Source organism: Micromys minutus, assembly GCF_963924665.1.
Source record: "Micromys minutus genome assembly, chromosome: 16".
NCBI classification, from domain to species: domain Eukaryota; kingdom Metazoa; phylum Chordata; class Mammalia; order Rodentia; family Muridae; genus Micromys; species Micromys minutus.
This window is the reverse complement of record NC_137985.1, coordinates 30,291,083-30,311,089: the sequence shown is the minus strand read 5'-3', so window position 1 is coordinate 30,311,089 and position 20,007 is coordinate 30,291,083. Positions and strand designations below refer to the sequence as shown.

Sequence of the window (20,007 nt, the reverse complement as noted above, 5' to 3'; positions counted from 1 at the left end):
CATGAAGTGCATGTGTATGTGCGCGTACACATAACTGTAAGCTTCTAATGAATTCTGAGGGAAGGACAGCATTGTCTTTAAATTCTTAGCTCAATTGTGAGACCACCATGTTCTAGTGGCTAGGTCCAAACCAATGGTAATGTGAATGGCCCTGGCTCAACAAAACCAAACAAAAAGACATTATACATTATGCATTATATATATATATATATATATATATATATATATATATATATATATATATATATCCAAAGAACAAATTTAATAAAATATTTTTATTAAAGAATTTAATTGTTTTGCTTATTTGTTTTTTTTACATCTATTTATTTATTTTCTTATTTATTCTGTTGGGGGAAAGAAGAACCTGTGTGCACTACTGAGCCTTTGTGTTGGGAAACATCATGCAGAAATCAGTTTAATCCATCCACCATGTGTATTCTGAGGATTAAATGCAGATTGTCAAGCTTGACAGCAAGCACCTCCCTCACTGAGACATCTTAGCAATCCCATGGATCCATCTTTTAAATATATATGGGATGCCAAAATATATGGGCACATTTGTTTCTTTCCATAGAGTGAGAATTTATTGGAAAACAACACATTCAAATGCTACATCCGTTTCAGTGGCTTTAGTTCACCAAGTACTCCTGATTTCACTTGGCTAGTTTTAGTCTAATATTAATCATTAACATTAACTATCAGCATCTGTGTGTGTGTGTGTGTGTTTGTACATGTGTGTCTTTTTCTGTGTCTCTACGTCTTTTTTCTCTCTGTGTTATAGAATGGCTATAAAGGGGATTAGAAGGTCTTCACTGATCAAAGAGAATGCCCTGAAGACAGAAACAAAAGAGATGACGCACACTCAATGAAATGTCTCTGTGAGTGACCAGATAAGGAATTATAATAGGCAGGCATAGTAATACATTCATGTGCACATAAGTATTTAACACATGAACACTCAAAAATGGCACTTTAATAGAGTAATAGCCCTAGGGAAACAATCACTCTTCTCCTTTTTTCAAACAAGTCAGCTAGCTCTTTTAGCATAAAATAATCTCCAAACTAGCATGGATCTGTACCCCTAGTTCAGATCGCTACTTACTTTGCTATCAAATGCATTGTGCCCTGTTGCAATGCATTTTCTTCCAGTGGTTAGTTATCTCCCAGTTGCTTTTCCTTAAGCCTGGGTGTACCCGCTCTCATTGGTTCTCTGTAGTGAAAATGGTGAGGGGCTACTAGTTTACCTCCTCATTGCTGAGGAAAAAAAAAAAACAGAGGACTAAATTGAATACAGCTCCTTGAATCTTCAGGTTACATCCTCATCATAAGGGATACACCCAGACATTTCCCTACCGCATCTTACCTGATTTCTTGGAAAGTTTATCTCTCACCTGACTGAATCCTCAATCTGAACCATCAAAAAGGAGAAACATTTTCCTTCTCAGCTTTTCTCTTATACTTTAGTGTCTGCCTTCTTCCAAAATGACTGACAGAAACTCCGCTGCCTTTGTGAGGACTCTGAGTGGATCTCAGAGCCCATTCTCTCTGCTCCTCTCACCTCCATTTCTTTTCTTTTTCATGAATGTATGTATAATGTCTTTAAGTCTATGCCCATTAGTGGTGTTTTTTTCTGTATGTATGTCTGTGTGATGGTCTTGAATCCCCTGGAGCTGGAGTTAGAAACAGAAGTGAGATGACATGTGAGTGCTGCAAATTGTATCTGTGTCCTTTGGAAAAACAAGTTCTCTCAACCACTGAGCTGTCTCTCTAGCCCCCTCACCTCCACTTTTAAGAAGCATGTATTTCATGGGATTCTCAGCCTTCCTGCATTCTGATTCTTCGTTCTTGTGTACCCTCTTAGCTTTGACAGGTACTTTAGGTCACTCTGGTCCCTGCTGATCCAGTCCTGAGCTATTTTGTGTTCTTTCATGGAAAGATATGACAATATTACAGAGTTAAATATGAAAAATCCTGAGAGACATGGCTGAGTAAATCAAGTACAGAACTTTCCTAGTCAGTCTGTCTTCCACCAAGTTACAAAAAAAAGACATTAGAGTCACTAATTTATCTAGGAGCAAGGTATGCCTTTCAATGACTTCTCAGTGTCCCACCCCTAACTCCTATTGAAGAAACCTAGCCTCACCACTGTATAAATAGTGGTGCTTCCTGTCCTAAACTGAACCTTTCTGTCTCCAAAATGTTCAAGCCCCACTTATTGAGATGGCTGACCTTACTCTGCTATTTGAAGGGTGAGTCATGAGAGTCACTAGTTGGTGAGCCGTGTCCACGTTCCAGGAATGTGTGAGAACGCCCATGATAAAGGCCAGCCCTGACATCCAGCAGAAAAAGCAGCTCCTGTGTGCCATGCCTTCTGCCCACACTTTATCAGGTTGCTGGTATGAATCAAATCCCTCTTGATCAATGGAGAAAGTAGATGTTTTGCCAACAGACTGAACGATTTCTAGAAGCCATGAAGTGGGGGTTGGAAAATTATACTCTGCAGAGAGTATGAATTTTACCTTTTTTCTTTTTTCAACAGTTCTCTTTGGGTCATTTCCAGGTGATGCTAACAAATGTGAGTTGAAATGGTTGTGAGTAATGGATACAAATATGGGAGAGTTAAGTGGAGCGCAGTGGGGCACTGGTGGCTAAAAGTAAACCACAACTAGACAGAATTCCCACAGTGAGCAGCAGTCTCTTCTGGCAGGATGTAGCCACAGTGAGGGCTGTCTTTAGGAATAATAAAGAAGTAGACTAGAAACTGACCATCCTGAGGGCAAGAACTAGGGTCCAGAGAAGTGGAATGTGGGATTCACAGAAACCAGGTGATCAAATCCAAAGCAGCAACCTCCTGGATTGCAGTTCTGTCAGATCCCAGCTGCGAACATCATGCAGGTTCTACGGAGGTTTGACGGAAGAAGACAAAATTACAGCCATGTATTCCTTCCCTTCCTTCTGATCTAGACTACATCCCTTAGGGTTGGAAAGAAAAATCTCAGAGGCCCTAAAGAGATGAAGTGGTTAAAAGAAAAACTGGTACAAGATGGCATAAGCAGCTGTCGGACTGGTAGAAAAACCTCAAAAAAGCTCCAAGATAGAAGGCAAAATGAGCCCTAAGGGAAGAGAGGCGCAAAGGGGTGGGGGGTAAATCTCAGACTCAACTGCAGGATTGCTCTCATTCTCTTGTCTGAACAGCCGGTAAAGTGCCCGTCTATGAGAATAACAATGGTAAGTACAAAGAGCCCTAGCCTGATTATCTTGGCACTGATGTGTTTCTCTTTCCCTTGTGCTTTCCCCCTTTTATCCCTGCCCGACTTCTAAGCTGAGACCTCGAGGACCATGAACTCCTGCCACCCTCCTGGTTTTACTCGTTTTCCTGCTTTGATGGGTTTGGGGTACGGGACACTCCTAGCTGTAAGCAGGCTTCACACTTGAAGTAGGAGATGGGCTCTTTCCGGGTAGTATCTCCTCGCATGTCTCTCTTCGAGTTGTGGAAATTGTGCAGTGCAGGATGTGCCACCTCCAGTTCCCTGGAGAAAATTGTACCAGAGGAAGAGGAATATGTACTGCAACAGCCGAAGAGGCCTGTATGACTGGGAAAATCTTCAAAAGTGAGTGCTGGGATAAAGAAGCAAAGACATGACTTGAGAGCTTTGGCGGGCAGGGGAATGAGCGAAGGAACTTCCGGTTACTGTAGACAGCCTCACTCCTAATGTAGCTGGTGATACCCATGATGCACCATGTTACAAAAGAAAAAGAAATCAAGGTGGCTGCTGAAGCAGGGGTGATACTCAAGACTACAGTAAGAATCCTGGAGAGAACGGGGTGGGGTAGGGATCAATGCGGAAGAGATGGAGCTAATACCCTCTAAAGACCAGCTGGTTGGTAATAAAAGCAGTTCTCTGTGTAACTGCCCAAGGTTTTGCATGAACGGCTCCAGGCAGTGAAAACAGAAGACTGTGTCAGGAGTAGGTCCTGGTTACCTCTCCTTATAAATAAGATTTCTCATGGTTTTCTCTAGTTCCCTACGCTCAGTGATATCCAAGCATTGAGCTTTTCAGTAGAGACTATCACGGTGGTAATCCCTGATGCACTTAAACCCCTCATGACCTTTCTACTTCCAGTAAAATCTTAAAACCACTCATCATTTCTTTTCTTTTGGGTAGCCTCCAACTTCCACTGCCTTCCAATCCTTCCCATCTAAATAATGGCGTATGAGCTCCATTTGGTGATTTTTAGATACTCGTGTGGGTTGGGGAGAAGTGGATTTGCAGGATCCTCTTCCAGGCTTGCTGATCTGTTCCCCTTCTTCTGCAGGGGATGGTACCATATGGTTAAACTTCATGGGCTGCTTAAAGAACTGTGCTAATGTGAAAAAAATAAAATGGGGCCCCTATCTGGTGGACTTCAGATGCTGCCGGGGCCAGGACATGTGCAACGAAAAGTTTTAGACACTTCTGTCTTTCTGTGCTCCAACATGTGGGTGATGAGATGGCCTCTCCACTAAAACCTCCTGAGGATAGTGCTGCAGGAAAGGTCTACAAACACATGTCTCTGTCTTCCATGTGTCAGAGGGGAAGCACCCTTTTTCTAAAGGTCCTTCGTGTTTCAAAACCAATAAAACATGAATAAGTAAAACAATTTTACTAATATACCCAGGACATGCTTGGGTTGTTGGTAAAATGTTTCCTTCCTTTCCCTTCTATTTTGTGGCAGAATTTTTAAATTTTTATTACCATGTAATAATTATACATAATAATCAGCTTTGCTTTGATGTTTCCACACGTGGGAGGAATTTGTTGGATTCTGGAGATTTCCAGACACAAGCTTCCCTGGAGAGTTCTTAGAGAAGGATCCCAAGCAGGGCAGAGCTCTAAGGAGCTAAGACCAACAAGCAAGGAGCACAGCACCATGGACCCTGAAAGGTGTGAAGTCAAAGAAGTTCTCTGGACCTGAATAATGGATGCTCGTGGCTAGGTGAAAATCCCAGCCACTTCCATCTCTCACACACTCTGGCTTTTCATGACGTGTAATTCTAGCATACTGTGAGTAATTGGGGTAAAAATGAGCATTTAGTAGGGATTGAGGCTGATTTCTAACACTGATGTGGAACATACCCTGGAAAGAGTGGTAAATCTGAAAGAAAAAAGTTACATTTCTTCAATACCCATAATTGTTCTTTCCCTCTCCCTCTCCTTCTCCCCTCCCCTTTCCCTCCCCTCTCTCTCCATTCCAAACTCTCCTTGAATCTGTTAACAAACATTTATTAAAATCATACCATGTTCCACATAGTGCTAGGTGCTTGGATATGACAGTCATGGTCTCTGTTCTTGCAAGGTTTAGTCTAATACGATATTCCAACATGGATAGATAATGACATGAGTAATAGCTGTCTGAGAGCTATCTGCATAAATGCTTCACATCCCTTTTCTCATTCCCTCTTCACTGAACCTGAGAAGCTTACCACCGGTGACCTCTTTTGGACCAGATAGGAAAATGAAGTAGTGCTGATCATTCTCACAAAACCTTTGAAATAAAGAGTTGTTAGCCCGGCACTGAAGAACAGAAAGGACCAAAGGGATATGTTGATTTAAAATACAGAAACTATAGGAAGCACCTAAAACCCATGGCCCCTGAGAACAAAATAAAAATGTTGATATTCCTAGATTTTAGCGAGATACTCTGAAACTGAAACTCTAATGTCCAAAATTGTGTTACTCACTTGTAAACACCTCAAAATCTACAAGGAAGCCAGGTATGACATCTCAAGCCTGTAATATCTGCACTGAGAAGTCTGAAACAGGGGAATTGTCACAAGCTTGAGAGCAGCATGGGCTACATGATGAATTCTAGGCCAACTTGAAATAGAGTCAGATCCTGTCTCCAATAAAATAAATTTTTAAAAAAGGGGAGCCTGTGAGTATTAAATGTATGTTTCAGGGGAAGGAACACTATTAATTGATGCTACAATCTCTTAGGGAGCCATGAAGCTGGATTCTGAAAACTGGGTAGGAATGAGACATAAAACACAAGAACCCTTGCATTTTAGCATACATTACACAAATACTTCTCAACCGTCCTAATGCTGGGCTCCTCTAATACTGTTTCTCCTGTTGTAGCTACCTCAACCATAAAATTATTTTATTGTTACTTCAGAACTAATTTTGCAACTTTCTGACTGGTAAATTAAAATATGCATATCTAATATTCAAAATATCTGACATAAAACCCCTGTAGGGGTCTCAACCCATAAGTTAAGACCACAGATACAGCAGATTATAGAGAAGTGTGTATAAAGCTGAAAGATAATAATTTTTTTTACTTTATTAAAAATACATGCTTTTCTTATACAATACATTATAATTGTAGTTTCCCCTCTTTCTACTCCTTCTAGTTCCTTTCCACTTCCTCTTCCATCCAAATCCATTCCCTTTCTGTCTTTTCTTAAAAAAACAACAGGCTTCTAAGAGATAACAACCAAACATAACAAAATAAAATATAATAAGATAAAACAAAATTTCACACATAAATTGGACATGGAAAACCAACAGAAGAAAAAAAAGCCCAAGAGAAGGCATAAGAATTAAAGACACATTCGTTAATATATTCAGGAGTCCCATAAAACTACTAGACTGAAAACTATGATATATACACAATGGACCTATGGAAGCCCTGTTCTGCTTAAGCCTCTGTGAGCCCCTATGAACCTTGCATAGTTTATGCAGAGGGTCTTGTTCTCCTGGTGTGCTCTGTCGCCTATGACTTGATACATTGCCTACTCTTCCATCAGGATCACTGAGCACTAATGAGAGGTATTTGATGGAGACATCTCATTTATATCGTTGTGTTCTAAATTCTCTATCTCTATCTCTACACTATAACTATCTCTATCTCTCTCCACATAATATATAGGTGTAATCTCTGTATTTGTTCCCATTAAATAAAGACAACAGAGGAAAGCGGGTAGATGTCCTGAAAGAGTGAACACATGAATCCCTTTAAAAAAATAATACAAGAAAACACAACCAAACAGGTAAAGGAATTGAACAAACTATCCAGGATCTAAAAATAGAAATACAAACAATAAATAAATCACAAAAATAGACAACCCTGGAGATAGAAAACAGATCAAGAGTAGTAGACATGAGCATCACCAACAGAATGCCAGAAACAAATGGGACAATCACAAGAGAAAAAAAAATGCCAGAGAAAATGTTGACAAAACAGTCAAAGAAAATGCAAAAAGCTCCTAAACCAAAAGATTCAGGAAATCTAGAACACAATGAGAAAGCCAAATATAAGTGAAGACTCCCAACTTTAAAAAACAGTAAATATCTTTAACAAAATTATACAAGTAAGATTCCCTAACCTAAAGAACGAAATGCCCATAAAAATACAAAAAGGCTACAGAACTACAAATAGATAGGACCAGAAAAGAAATTCCTCCCATATCATAGTAATAAAAACACCAAATGCACAAAACAAGGAGAGAATATAAAAATCAGTAAAGGAAAAGGCTCAAGCAGCATATGATGGCAGATCTATCATAATTACACCAGACTTCTCAACAGAGACTGTAAGGGTCAGAAGATCCTGGTTAGATGTCATACAGACCCTAAGAGAACACAAATAACAGCCCATGCTACAATACCCAGCAAAACTCTCAATTAACATAGATGGAGAAATAAAAATATTCCATGAAAACAAAAACAAATTTGAACAATATCTTTCCACAAATTTAGCCTTACAAAAGATAGTAGATGGAAAACTTCAAAACAAAGAGGGAAACAATACCCTAGAAAAAGCAATAAAGTAATCTCCTTTCAACTAACCCAAAAGAAGATAGCCACACAACATAACAAATGAAACTGAGGAAATTCAAGAAATCATCAGAGCCTACTAGAAAAACTTATACTCCACAAAATTGGAAAATCTGGAGGAAATGGAGGAATTCCTAGACAGATACAAGGTCCCAATGTTAAACCAAGACCAAGTAAACCATCTAAATAACCCTATAACACCTAAAGAAATAGAAGAAGTCATCAAAAGCCTCCCAACCAAAAAAAGCCCAGGTTCAGACGGGTTCAATGCAGAATTTTATCAGACATACACTGAAGATATAACACCAATACTTGCCAAACTATTCCAAAAGATAGAATCAGATGGAATATTACCCAACTCATTTTTTGAGGCTACAATAACCCTCGTACCTAAACCACACAAAGACCCTACAAGGAAAGAGAACTTCAGACCAATCTCATTTATGAACATTGATGCAAAAATACTCAACAAAATCCTTGCAAACCGAATCCAAAAAAAAATCAAAATGATCATTCATCATGACAAAGTAGGATTCATCCCTGGGATGCAGAGATGGTTTAACATAAGAAATCCATCAACATAATCCATCATATAAACAAACTCAAAGACCAAAATCACATGGTCATCTCACTAGACACTGAGAAAGCATTTGACAAAATCCAACACCCCTTCATGTTAAAAGTCCTGGAAAGAACAGGAATCCAAGGCCCATACTTAAACATAATAAAAGCAATATACAGCAAACCAACAGCCAACATCAAACTTAATGGCAAAAAACTTGAAGCAATCCCACTAAAATCAGGGACTCAACAAGGCTGCCCACTCTCTCCCTACCTATTCAACATAGTACTGGAAGTCCTGGCTGGAGCAATTAGACAGCAAAAGGAGATCAAAGGGATACAATTCGGAAAGGAAGAGATAAAGACATCACTCTTTGCCGATGACATGATAGTGTACTTGAGTGACCCCACAAATTCCGCCAGAGAACTCCTACAGCTGATAAACAAGTTGAGCAAAGTGGCTGGATACAAAATTAACTCAAACAAATCAGTAGCCTTCCTATACTCAAAGGACAAACATGTGGAGAAAGAAATTAGGGAAAAGGTACCCTTCACAATCATCACAAAAACTATGAAATACCTTGGTGTGACTCTAACTAAGCAAGTGAAGGACCTGTATGACAAGAACTTCAAACCTCTAAAGAAAGAAATTGAGGAGGATATCAGAAAATGGAAACATCTCCCATGCTCATGGATAGGAAAAATCAACATCTTAAAAATAGCCATCCTACCAAGAGCAATCTACAGATTCAATGCAACCCCATTCAAAATTTCAATCCAGTTCTTCATGGAATTGGAAAGATCAATGTGCAATTTCATATGGAATAACAAAAAACCTAGAATAGCGAAATCCATCCTCAACAACAAAAAAACATCTGCGGGAATCACTATCCCTGACCTCAAGCTATATTACAAGGCAATTGTGCTGAAAACTGCATGGAACTGGTACAGAAATAGGCACGTGGATCAATGGAATAGAATAGAAGATCCAGAAATGAGCCCTCATGTATATGGTCACCTGATTTTTGACAAAGGAGCAGTAAACATTCAATGGAAAAAGGACAGCCTATTCAACAAATGGTGCTGGTCCAACTGGCACTCAGCATGCAAAAGAATGAAAATAGACCCGTTCTTATCTCCTTGTACAAAGCTCAAGTGCAAGTGGATCAAAGATCTCCACATTAAACCAGATACACTGAAACTATTAGATGAGAAAGTAGGGAAAACCTTAGAACACATAGGCACAGGAGAAAATTTCCTGAACAAAACACCAATGGCTCAAGCTCTAAGGTCAAAGATTAACAAATGGGATTTAATGAGATTGCAAAGTTTCTGTAAGGCTAAGGACATTGTCAAGAAAACAAAACGGCAACCAACAAATGGGAAAAGATCTTTACCAACACCACATCAGATAGAGGCCTAATATCCAAGGTGTACAAGGAACTCAAAAAGCTAGACACCAGAGAATCAAATAACCCTATTAAAAAATGGGGTACAGAGCTAAACAAAACGTTTTCAGTTGAGGAACACCGAATGGCCGAGAAACATCTGAGGAAGTGCTCCACATCCTTAGCCATCAGGGAAATGCAAATCAAAACAACCCTGAGATTCCACCTCACACCAGTCAGATTGGCCAAGATCCAAAACTCAGATGACAGCAGATGCTGGCGAGGCTGCGGAGAAAGAGGAACACTTCTCTACTGTTGGTGGGATTGCAAGCTAATACAACCACTCTGGAAATCTGTCTGGCGATACCTCAGAAAATTGGATATATTACTACCTGAAGACCCAGCTATTCCACTTCTGGGCATATACCCCAGAGACACTTTAATACACAACAAAGATATATGCACCACAATGTTCATAGCGGCTCTATTTATAATAGCCAGAAGCTGGAAGGAACCCAGATGTCCTTCAGAAGATGAATGGATACAAAGATTGTGGTACATATACACAATGGAATACCACTCAGCCACCAGAAACAATGACTTAACCAAATTCTTAAGAAAATGGCTGCATCTAGAGAATATCATTCTGAGTGAGATAACCCAGTCACAAAAGAACAGACATAATATGCAGTCACTGATAGTGGGATGCTAACCCCAGAGGCTTGCACTCCCCCAGAAACAACTCACAGACTGTATGAAGTCCAAAAAATAAAGAAAACAAAACAAAACAAAACAAAATATTTACAAAACAAGAAAACGTTAACTATTTCCATGTTACATTTTGTTTTACATGTACTTTAGCTCATTTTAACTATTAAGTTTTCAAGGCATACAATCAAACCTTGAAAAAAATCAAGTACTGACTAAAAAATATATTCATATAGTTTTATATAAAAATTATGTTAAAATAAAAAAAGTACTGACAAAAAATGTATAATTTTAAGCAAAAAATGTTTAAAATCTGTACATTTATCTGTTTTGTAAAATAAAGTTGTTTAAAAAAAAAGAAGATAGCCACAAAAACATATTTCCTCCTATAACAAAAATATAACAATAAACAACAATAACTGGTCCCTAATAGCTTTCAACATCAATGGACTCAATTCCCCGATTTAAAAAATAAAAATAAATAAATAAATAAATAAATAAATAAATAAATAAATAAATAAAAACATAGACTGACAGACTGATCCATAAACATGACATAGGAAACACAACCCAGTAACAAAGACAGACACCATCACCGAGTAAAAAGCTAGAAACTTTTTTCTAAGCAAATGGTCCCAAAAAACAAGGTGGGGTGGCCATCCTAATATCAAGCAAAATACAATTTTCAACAAAAAGTTTAAAAAAGATAAAGAAAAATACTTCATACTCATCAAAGAAAAATTTACCAAGATAAGTTCTCAATCCTGAACATCTATGCTCCAAATACAAGGGCAACCACCTTCATAAAAGAAAGTTTACTGAAGCTCAAAACATACATTGCACTTCACACAATAATAGTGGGAGACATTAATATTTCACTTTCATCACTTTACATATCATAGAAACAGAAACTAAACAGAGACATAGTGAAACTAACAGGAACTAAATGGAATTAACAAATATCTATAGAACATTTCATGCTTATAAAATGAATATAATTTCTAAGAACCTCAAGGTATTTTCTCCAAAATTGACCATATAATCTGTCTCAAAACATACCTCAACAGCTACAAGAAGACGAAAATAATCCCATGCATTCTATCAGATCACCACAGAAGAAGGATGGTCTTCGACGACAACATAAATAACAGAAATCCCACATACTCATGGAAGCTGAACAATGCTCTGCTCAATGACATCTTGATTAAGGAAGAAATAAAGAAATTAAAGACATTTTAGAATTTCATAAAAATGAAGGCACAACATACCCAAATTTATGGGACAAAATGAAAACAGTGCTAAGAGAAAACACCTACCTATGAGTACCTCCAAAAAGTAACTGTAGAGAACACACACTATCAGTTTAACAGCACACCTAAAAGCTCCAGAACAAAAAGAATCAAATATACCCAAGGGGATTAGATGTAAGGAAATAATCAAACTCGGGTTGAAATCAACCAAGTAGAAACTATACAAAGAATCAACAAAACTAAAAGCTGGTTCTTTGAGAAACTTAACACCACAGATATACTCTTAATCAGACTAACTAGAGGGCATAGAGACATTATCCAAATTAACAAAATTAGAAATAAAAATAGAAACATAGCAACAGAAACCAGAGAAATTCAAAAATTAATCGGATCCTATTACAAAAACCTATACTAATAAAAAACTGAAAATATGGATGAAATGGACATTTTCTAGACAGATACTAGGTACCAAAATTAAATCAGGATCAGATAAACCATCTAAACAGTTGTATAACCCCTAAAACATAGAGAAGTCTTACAATGCAAAAAAGGGTAGGAACAGATGATTTTAGAAAAGAATTCTATTAAACTTTCAAAAAAAGACCTAATATCAATATTCCTCAAACTATTTTATAAAATAGAAATAGAATAAACACTACTCAACTAATTTTATGAAGTCACAATTACATTTATACCTAAACCACACAAAGGAAGATAATTTCAGACTGAATTCTGTTATGAATAGCAATGCAAAAATACTCAATAAAATTCTTGCAAACCAAATCCAAGAACACATCAAAATGATCATTCTCCATGATCGTGTAGGCTTCAGTCCAGGAATGTGGGGATGGTTTAATATACAAAAATCCATCAACATAATCCACTATGAGCAAACTCAAAGAAAACACCACAAGACCATCTTATTAGCTGATGAGAAAGCATTTGACAAAATTTAACACCCCTTAATGTTAAAAGTCTTGAAAAGATCAGGAATCCAAGGCCCATACATAAACAGTAAAAAAATATACAACAAACAAGTGGCCAACATCAAACTAAATGGAGAGAAACTTGATGGAATCCCATTAAAATAAGCTACTAGACAAGGCTGCCCAGTATCTCCCTATCTATTCAATATAATACTTGAAGTACTAGCCAGAGCAATTAGACAACAAAAGAAAGTCAAAGGGATACAAATTAGAAAGGAAGAAGTCAAAATATCACTATTTGCAGATGATATGATAGTATACTTAGGTGAACCCAAAAATTCCACAAGAGAACTTCTAAACCTGATAAACAACTTCAGCAAGATGGTTAAATATATAATTAACTCAAACAAATTAGTAGCCTTCCTCTACTCAAAGAATAAGCAGGTTGAGAAAGAAATTAGGGAAACGACACACTAAACAATAGTCACAAATATATAAAATATCTTAGTATGACTCTAACCAAGAAAATGAAAGATCTTCATGATAAGAACTTCAAGTATGAAGAAAAAAATCAAAGAATATTTCAGAAGATGGAAAAATCTCCCATGCTCATGGATTAACAGGAATAATATAGTAAAAATAGCCATCTTGTCAATGTAATTCCCATCCAATTCCAACTCAATTTTTTATGGAGTTATAAAGAGCAATTTTCAAATTCATTTGGAATAACCAAAAACTCAGGATAGCAAGAACTATTTTCAACAATGAAAGAACTTCTGAGAGAATCCCCATTCCTGATGTCAAGCTGTATTACAGATCAATTGTGATAAAACCTGCATGATATTGGTACAGAGAAAGGCAAATGGATCAACGGAATAGAATTGAACACCCAGAAATGGACCCACACACTTATGGTCATTTAATGTTTGACAAAGGAACTAAAAACATCCAGTGGGAAAAAGATGGCATCTTCTTTTTTGTATTTATTTATTTTAATTAACTAATTATACATTCTGATTGCAGTTTCCCCTCCCTCTACTTTTTCCAGTCTTTATCCCCATCTCCTCTTCCCCAAACCACTCCTCCTCTATTTCTCCTCAGAAAAAGGTCTCTCATAGATATAAACCAGCCATAGTATGTCAAATTGCAGTAAGACTAGATACCTTCTCCACTATTAAGGGTAGATGAAACAACCCAGAAGGAGGGAGCGGTCCCCAAACACAGACAACAGATTCAGAGACAACCCCTACTCTCACTGTTAGGAGTTCCACATGAAGACCAATACATATAATTGTAATGTACCTGCAGAGGACTTAGGTAAATCCCATGTAGGCTTCCTGATTGGCAGTTCAGTCTCTATGAGCCCCTATGGGTCTAGGTTATTTGATTCCGTAGATTTTCTTGTTGTGTTCTTGACCTCTCTTGTTCCTACATTCCTTCCTCCCACTCTTCTGCAGGATTCCCCAAGATCTGCTTAATGTCCAGCTGTGCATCTGTGCATCTCTTTCCATCTATTGCTATATGAAGCCTCTCTGATAACAGTTGGACTAAGCACCAATCCATTAATACAGCATAATATCGTTGGTTCAACTGGTGTCAGCATGTAAAAGAATGCAAATTGATCTATTTTTATCTCCTTGTTCAAAGCTCAAGTCCAAGTGAACCAAAGACCTCCACATATAACCAGATACACTAAATCTAATAAAAGAGAAATTTGGGAAGAGCCTCAAACACATGGGCACAGCAGAACATAAATGGCTTATGCTCTAAGATCAACAATAGACAAGTAAAACCTCATAAAACTGAAAAGCTTCTGTAAGGCAAAAGATACTGTCAATAAGACAAAATGTCAAACAGCAGATTGGGAAGAGATATTTACCAATTCTACATGCAAGAGAGAGCTATTATCCAATATATACAAAGAACTCAGGAAGTTAGACTCCAGAGAACCAAATAAGCCTATTAAAAATAGGGTAGAACTAAACAAAGAATTCGCAGCTGAGAAGTATCCAATGGCCATAAGCACCTAAAGAAATATTTAACATCCTTAGTCATCAGAAAAATGGAAATCAAAGCAACCCTAGATTCAACCTCACACAAATTATAATAGCTAAGATCAAAAACATAGGTGACAGCAGATGCTGGCAAAGATGTGGAGAAAGATGAAAAATCCACCATTGTTGGTGGGATTGTAAGCTGGTACAACTACTCTGTAAATCCATCTAAAGGGTCCTCAGAAAATTGGACATAGTACTACCTGAGGATCCACCTATACCACTTCTGGGTATATACCCAAAAGATGCTCCAACATATAAGAAGGACACATGCTCCTCTATGTTCATAGCAGCCTTTTTTACAATAGCCAGAACCCAGAAGTCCTTCAACAGAGGAATGGAAATAGAAAATGTAGTACATTTACACAGTGGAGTGTAAATGTACTCAGGTATTTAAAACAATGACTATGTGAAATTCTTAGGCAAATAGATGAAACTAGAAAGTATCATCCTGAGTGAGATCACAAAAGAACACACATGGTATGCACTCACTGATAAGTGGTTATTAGCCCAAAAGCATTGAATACCCAAGATACAATTCACAGACCATATTAAGCTCAAGAATAAGCAAAACCAAAGGGTGGATGCTTCACTCCTTCTTATAAAAGGAATAAAATATTGACAGGAGAAAATACAGGGACAAACTGTGGATCAGAGACTGAATAAAAGGCCATACAGAGTCTGCCCTACTTGGGTATTTATCCCATATACAGACATCAAACCCAGACACTGTTGCAGATGCCAAGAAGTGCTTGCTGACAGGAGCCTGATATAGTTGCCTGAAAGCCTCTGCCAGTTCCTGACAAACACAGATGTGGATGCTTAAACCAAGCATTGGATTCACCCTAGGAACCCCAATGGAGAAGTTAGAGAAAGATTGGAGAAGCTGAAAGGGTTTGCAACCCCATGGGAAGAACATTATCAACCAATCAGAACCCCACCCAGAGTTCCCAAGGACTAAACTACCAACCAAAGAGTACACATAGAGGAACCCATGGCTCCAATTGCATATGTAGCAGAGGATGGCCTTATCTGGCATTAAAGAAAAGAGTGGCCCTTGGTCCTGTTAAGACTTGATGCTCCAGTATAGGGGAATGACAGGGTGATAAGGTGGGAGTGGGTAAGTGGATTGGGGTGCACCCACATAGAAGCAGAGAGCGGGAGTATGAAATAAGGGGGTTACAGAGTGGAAAGCAGGAAAGAGATAACATATAAAATGTAAATAAATAAATTATCCAATTTTTATAAAACATTGCCTCAGGAACAATAGAAATGTGTATAGCTGCCCAAGGTTTCTTTGAACTGACAAGCGATCTCTGTAACATGCAATCCTGTGTTTTGTCTGCCTGCCCCCATTCCCTGAATCTATTCCTTCTGGAATATATTCTTCTGGAGTTGGTGGGGTTATAAGCTGATACAACCACTCTGGAAATCAGTCTAGCAGTTCCTCAGAAAATTGGACATAGTCCTACCTGAAGACACAGTTATCACACTTCTGGACATATACCCCAGAGAAGCTCCAACATACAACAAAGACACATGCACCACAATGTTCATAGCATCCCTATTTATAATAACCAGAAGCTGTAAAGAAACCAGAAGTCCTTCAGCAGATGAACAGATACAAAAAAATGCAATATATTTACACAATGGAGTACTACTCAGATATTAGAAACAGTGACTTTATGAAATTCCTAGGAAAATATCATCCTGAATGAGATAACCCAGTCAAAAAGAACAGACATAATATGCAGTCACTGATAATTGGATACTAGCCCCAGAAAGCTCTGAACACCCAAGAAACAACTCATAGACCATATGAAGCTCAAGAAAATCAAAGGCCAAAAAGTGAAAGCCTCAGTCTTTCTTAGGAAAAAATAGGTGTATAGCACCCTCTCAGAGTGTGGTACACTTGGACCTTAAATCATTAATAATCCAAGAGCTAAGAATATAAGCTTGTGGCAATTTTTGGTATTTTAAAATCATTATATTTAATCTTTACATATCAAGAAAACTTTGACTATTTCCATGTTAAGTTTTGTTTTACATGTATTTTATGATCATTGTAAATAGTAAGATTTCAATGCATACTGTCAAACCTCTAAAAAAAATCAAGTACTGACAAAAATATATTCATATATTTTATGCTAAAAGACTTTTAATAATCTGTACATGTATCTCTGTTTCTTTTAAATAAAGTTGTAAGGGAAAAAAAAGAACAGACATAATATGCAGTTACTGATAATTGGATACTACCCACAGAAAGCTCTGAATACCCAAGAAACAAATCAGACCATATGAAGATCAAAAATAAGGAAGGCCAAAATGTGGAAACCTCAGTTTTCCTTAGAAAAATAAATAAATAAGTATATAGCACCCTCTTAGAGTGGGGAACACCTAGACCATAAATCATTAATAATTCAAGCTCTAAGAATTCAGCCTTGTAGCAATCCTTGGCATTTAAAAATCATTATGTTTAATCTTTACACACCAAGAAAACTTCAACTATTTCCATGTTATGTTGTGTTTTATATATACTTTATGCTCACTGTACCTAGTAAGTTTTCAATGTATACTATCAAACCTTTGAAAAATATCAAGTACTAACAAAAAGTATATTCATACAGTTTTTTGCAAAAATGCTTTTCAAATCTTTACATTTATCTCTGTTTTTTTAAATAAAGTTGTTTATTTTTTTTAAAAAGACAGGAAATCATTGTAGTGCTTGATTCAAATTAACTGAGATTTTATTGACACATCCCCCATATTGTCAGGCTAGTGTCTGGCAATAATAAGATACAGTAGAAATCTTCATGACTATGAATAAACTACAGTATCACCTTTGTAGTGAAATTAGTTCTGCTCAGAAAAAGTGATGCGTGAAGTGTCCTGACACAGAATGAGGCTTTTGTAAGCATTGTAATGACATTGTAATCACTACCATTACCAGGAACAGTTGTATCCAAATTGTGCGATTACTCAGTACAAATAACTTCTATTCTTGATGGTGAGGCTTTGCCTCCAGTCATATGCTTATCAAATGACCCTGAATTAACCTAGAGTTGTTTAAAGGTGATAACCAATTGTCAAGTTGCTAATTTTTTTCTTCATAATTGTCTTTTGGGGACATTTTTATTAGAGTTCAATACTTCAGCCATTACTGACAGAATGTTTATGAATCCCAATTTCCTCTTTGCCAAACAATTTAGCCAAAAAAATCAACAAACTGAGCATGGCAGTGGTGACACATACCTTTAGTACCAGTACTCAGGAGGCAGAAGTAGACAGATTTCTGAGTTCAAAGCCAACCTGGTCTACAGAGCAAGTTTCAGAACAGCCATGGATATACAAAGAAACTGTACATCAAAAAACCAAAAACAAACAAATAAACCAATAAACTGAGAGACTGAACAGGTAATGGAAGAGAGGAAATAAGGAACACAGGTGTTCATGCTCATAAACTCTGCACTGGTGGCCTGCTTGCTTCTGATAACATACTGCACATTTTCTTATAAAATCGGAATCACACCCAAATTCTCAACAGAGATTATGAAAGCTAGAAGATCTTGGACAGACATCATTCAGACTCTAAGAGAACACAAGTGTCAGCCCAAGATGCTATACTCACCAAAACTATCAATCACCGTAGATGGAGAAACCAAGATATTCCAAGACAAAACTAAATTTACACAATATCTGACCACAAACCCAGCACTACAACTAATTATAGGTGGAAAACCCAATACAAGGAGGGAAACTACATCCTAGTAAAAACAAAAAAAAAAAATTACCTAAGCAAGAAAACCAAAAGAAGAAAAACACACAGGCACAATTCTACCTCCAAAAGCAAAAATAGCAGGAAACAGCAACAACTATTCCTTGATATCTGTTAACATAAATAAACTCAATTCCCCAATGAAAAGATATAGGCTATCAGACTGGATACATAAACAGAATCCAGCATTTTGCTGCATACAGGACACTCATCTCAGAGACAAAGACAGACACTATCTCAGAGTAAAAGGTTGGGAAAAAACTTCCAAGCAAACGGACCCAAGAAGCAAGCTGGAGTGGCCATTCTAATATCGAATAAAGTAGATTTTCAACCAAAAGTTATCAAAAATATAAGGAAGGACACTTTTTACTCATTACAGGAAAAATTTGTCAGGAGGAACTCTCAATCCTTAACATATATGCTCCAAATACAAGAGCACCCATATTCATTAAAAAAAAAAAAAACCCTACTAAAGCTCAAAAAATACATTACACCAAACACAATAACAGTGGGAGACCTCAACAGCCCACTCTCATCAAAGGACAGATCATGGAAAAAGAAACTGAACAAGGACATAGTGAAACTAGCAGAGGTCATGAACCATTTGGAATTAATAGACCTCTACTGAACATATCATTCTAAAACAAAAGAATACACTTTCTTCTGAGCACCTCACAACACCTTCTACAAGACTGGCCATATAATCAGTCAGAAAATAAGCCTCAATAGATATAAGAAGATTGAAATACTCCCATGCATTCCATCATATCACCCTGGTCTAAGACTGGTCTTTCATAACAACAAAGACAACAAAATGCACACATACACATGGAAACTAAACAATGTTCTATTAAACAATAGCATGGTCAAAGAAGAAATAAAGAAAGAAATTAAGGATTTTCTAGAATTTAATGAAAACAAAAACACAACATACCCAAACCTATGGGATGCAATTAAAGCAGTACTGAGAGGAAAACTCATAGCTCTGAGTGCTTCCAAAAAGAAACTGGAGAGAGCATGCACTAGCAACCTGACAGCACAGTTGAAAGTTCTATAACAAAAGTAAGTAGATACACCCAAAAGGAGTAGATGGCAAGAAATAAACTCAGAGCAAAAAATTGACCAAATAGAAACACAAAGAACCATTCAAAGAATCAACAAAACCCAAGAGCTGGTTCTTTGAGAAAATTAACAAGATTGATAAACCCTTAGCCAGACTAACTAGAGGGCAAAGAGGGAGGATCAAAATTAACAAAATCAAAAATTAAAGTGGAGACATGGAGATCCAGAGACATAGGCCTGGTGAGAAGGTGTTCCAAGTAGCCAGGGAGCAGAGAGATCTCTGCAGAGTGTTAGGAAAGTGCATACACCCTGCTTGGCTCAGGGAATCAGGAACCATGCGTTGGGCTGTCTGTTCCCAGCCGGCAGCCCTTGGGTGCAGAACAGGCGCTCAGGCCATCTGCCACCAGGAACAGCAGAAATCCAGGGATACAGGCTTAGTGAGATGGTGCTCTCTCTGAGTAGC

The 20,007-nt window shown here is 37.5% G+C and overlaps 1 protein-coding gene across 1 annotated transcript; it reads left to right on the top strand.

Annotated features, from left to right (window-relative positions):
- Positions 1 to 2,803: 2,803 nt before the first annotated feature.
- Positions 2,804 to 4,451, top strand: PATE1 (prostate and testis expressed 1; the record flags this gene model as incomplete). Its single annotated transcript, XM_080930540.1, has 4 exons — positions 2,804 to 2,906; positions 3,196 to 3,228; positions 3,489 to 3,611; positions 4,318 to 4,451. The coding sequence occupies 4 exons, from the start codon at positions 2,804 to 2,806 to the stop codon at positions 4,449 to 4,451; spliced, it is 393 nt and encodes a 130-aa protein (XP_080786666.1).
- Between the last annotated feature and the right edge of the window lie 15,556 nt (positions 4,452 to 20,007).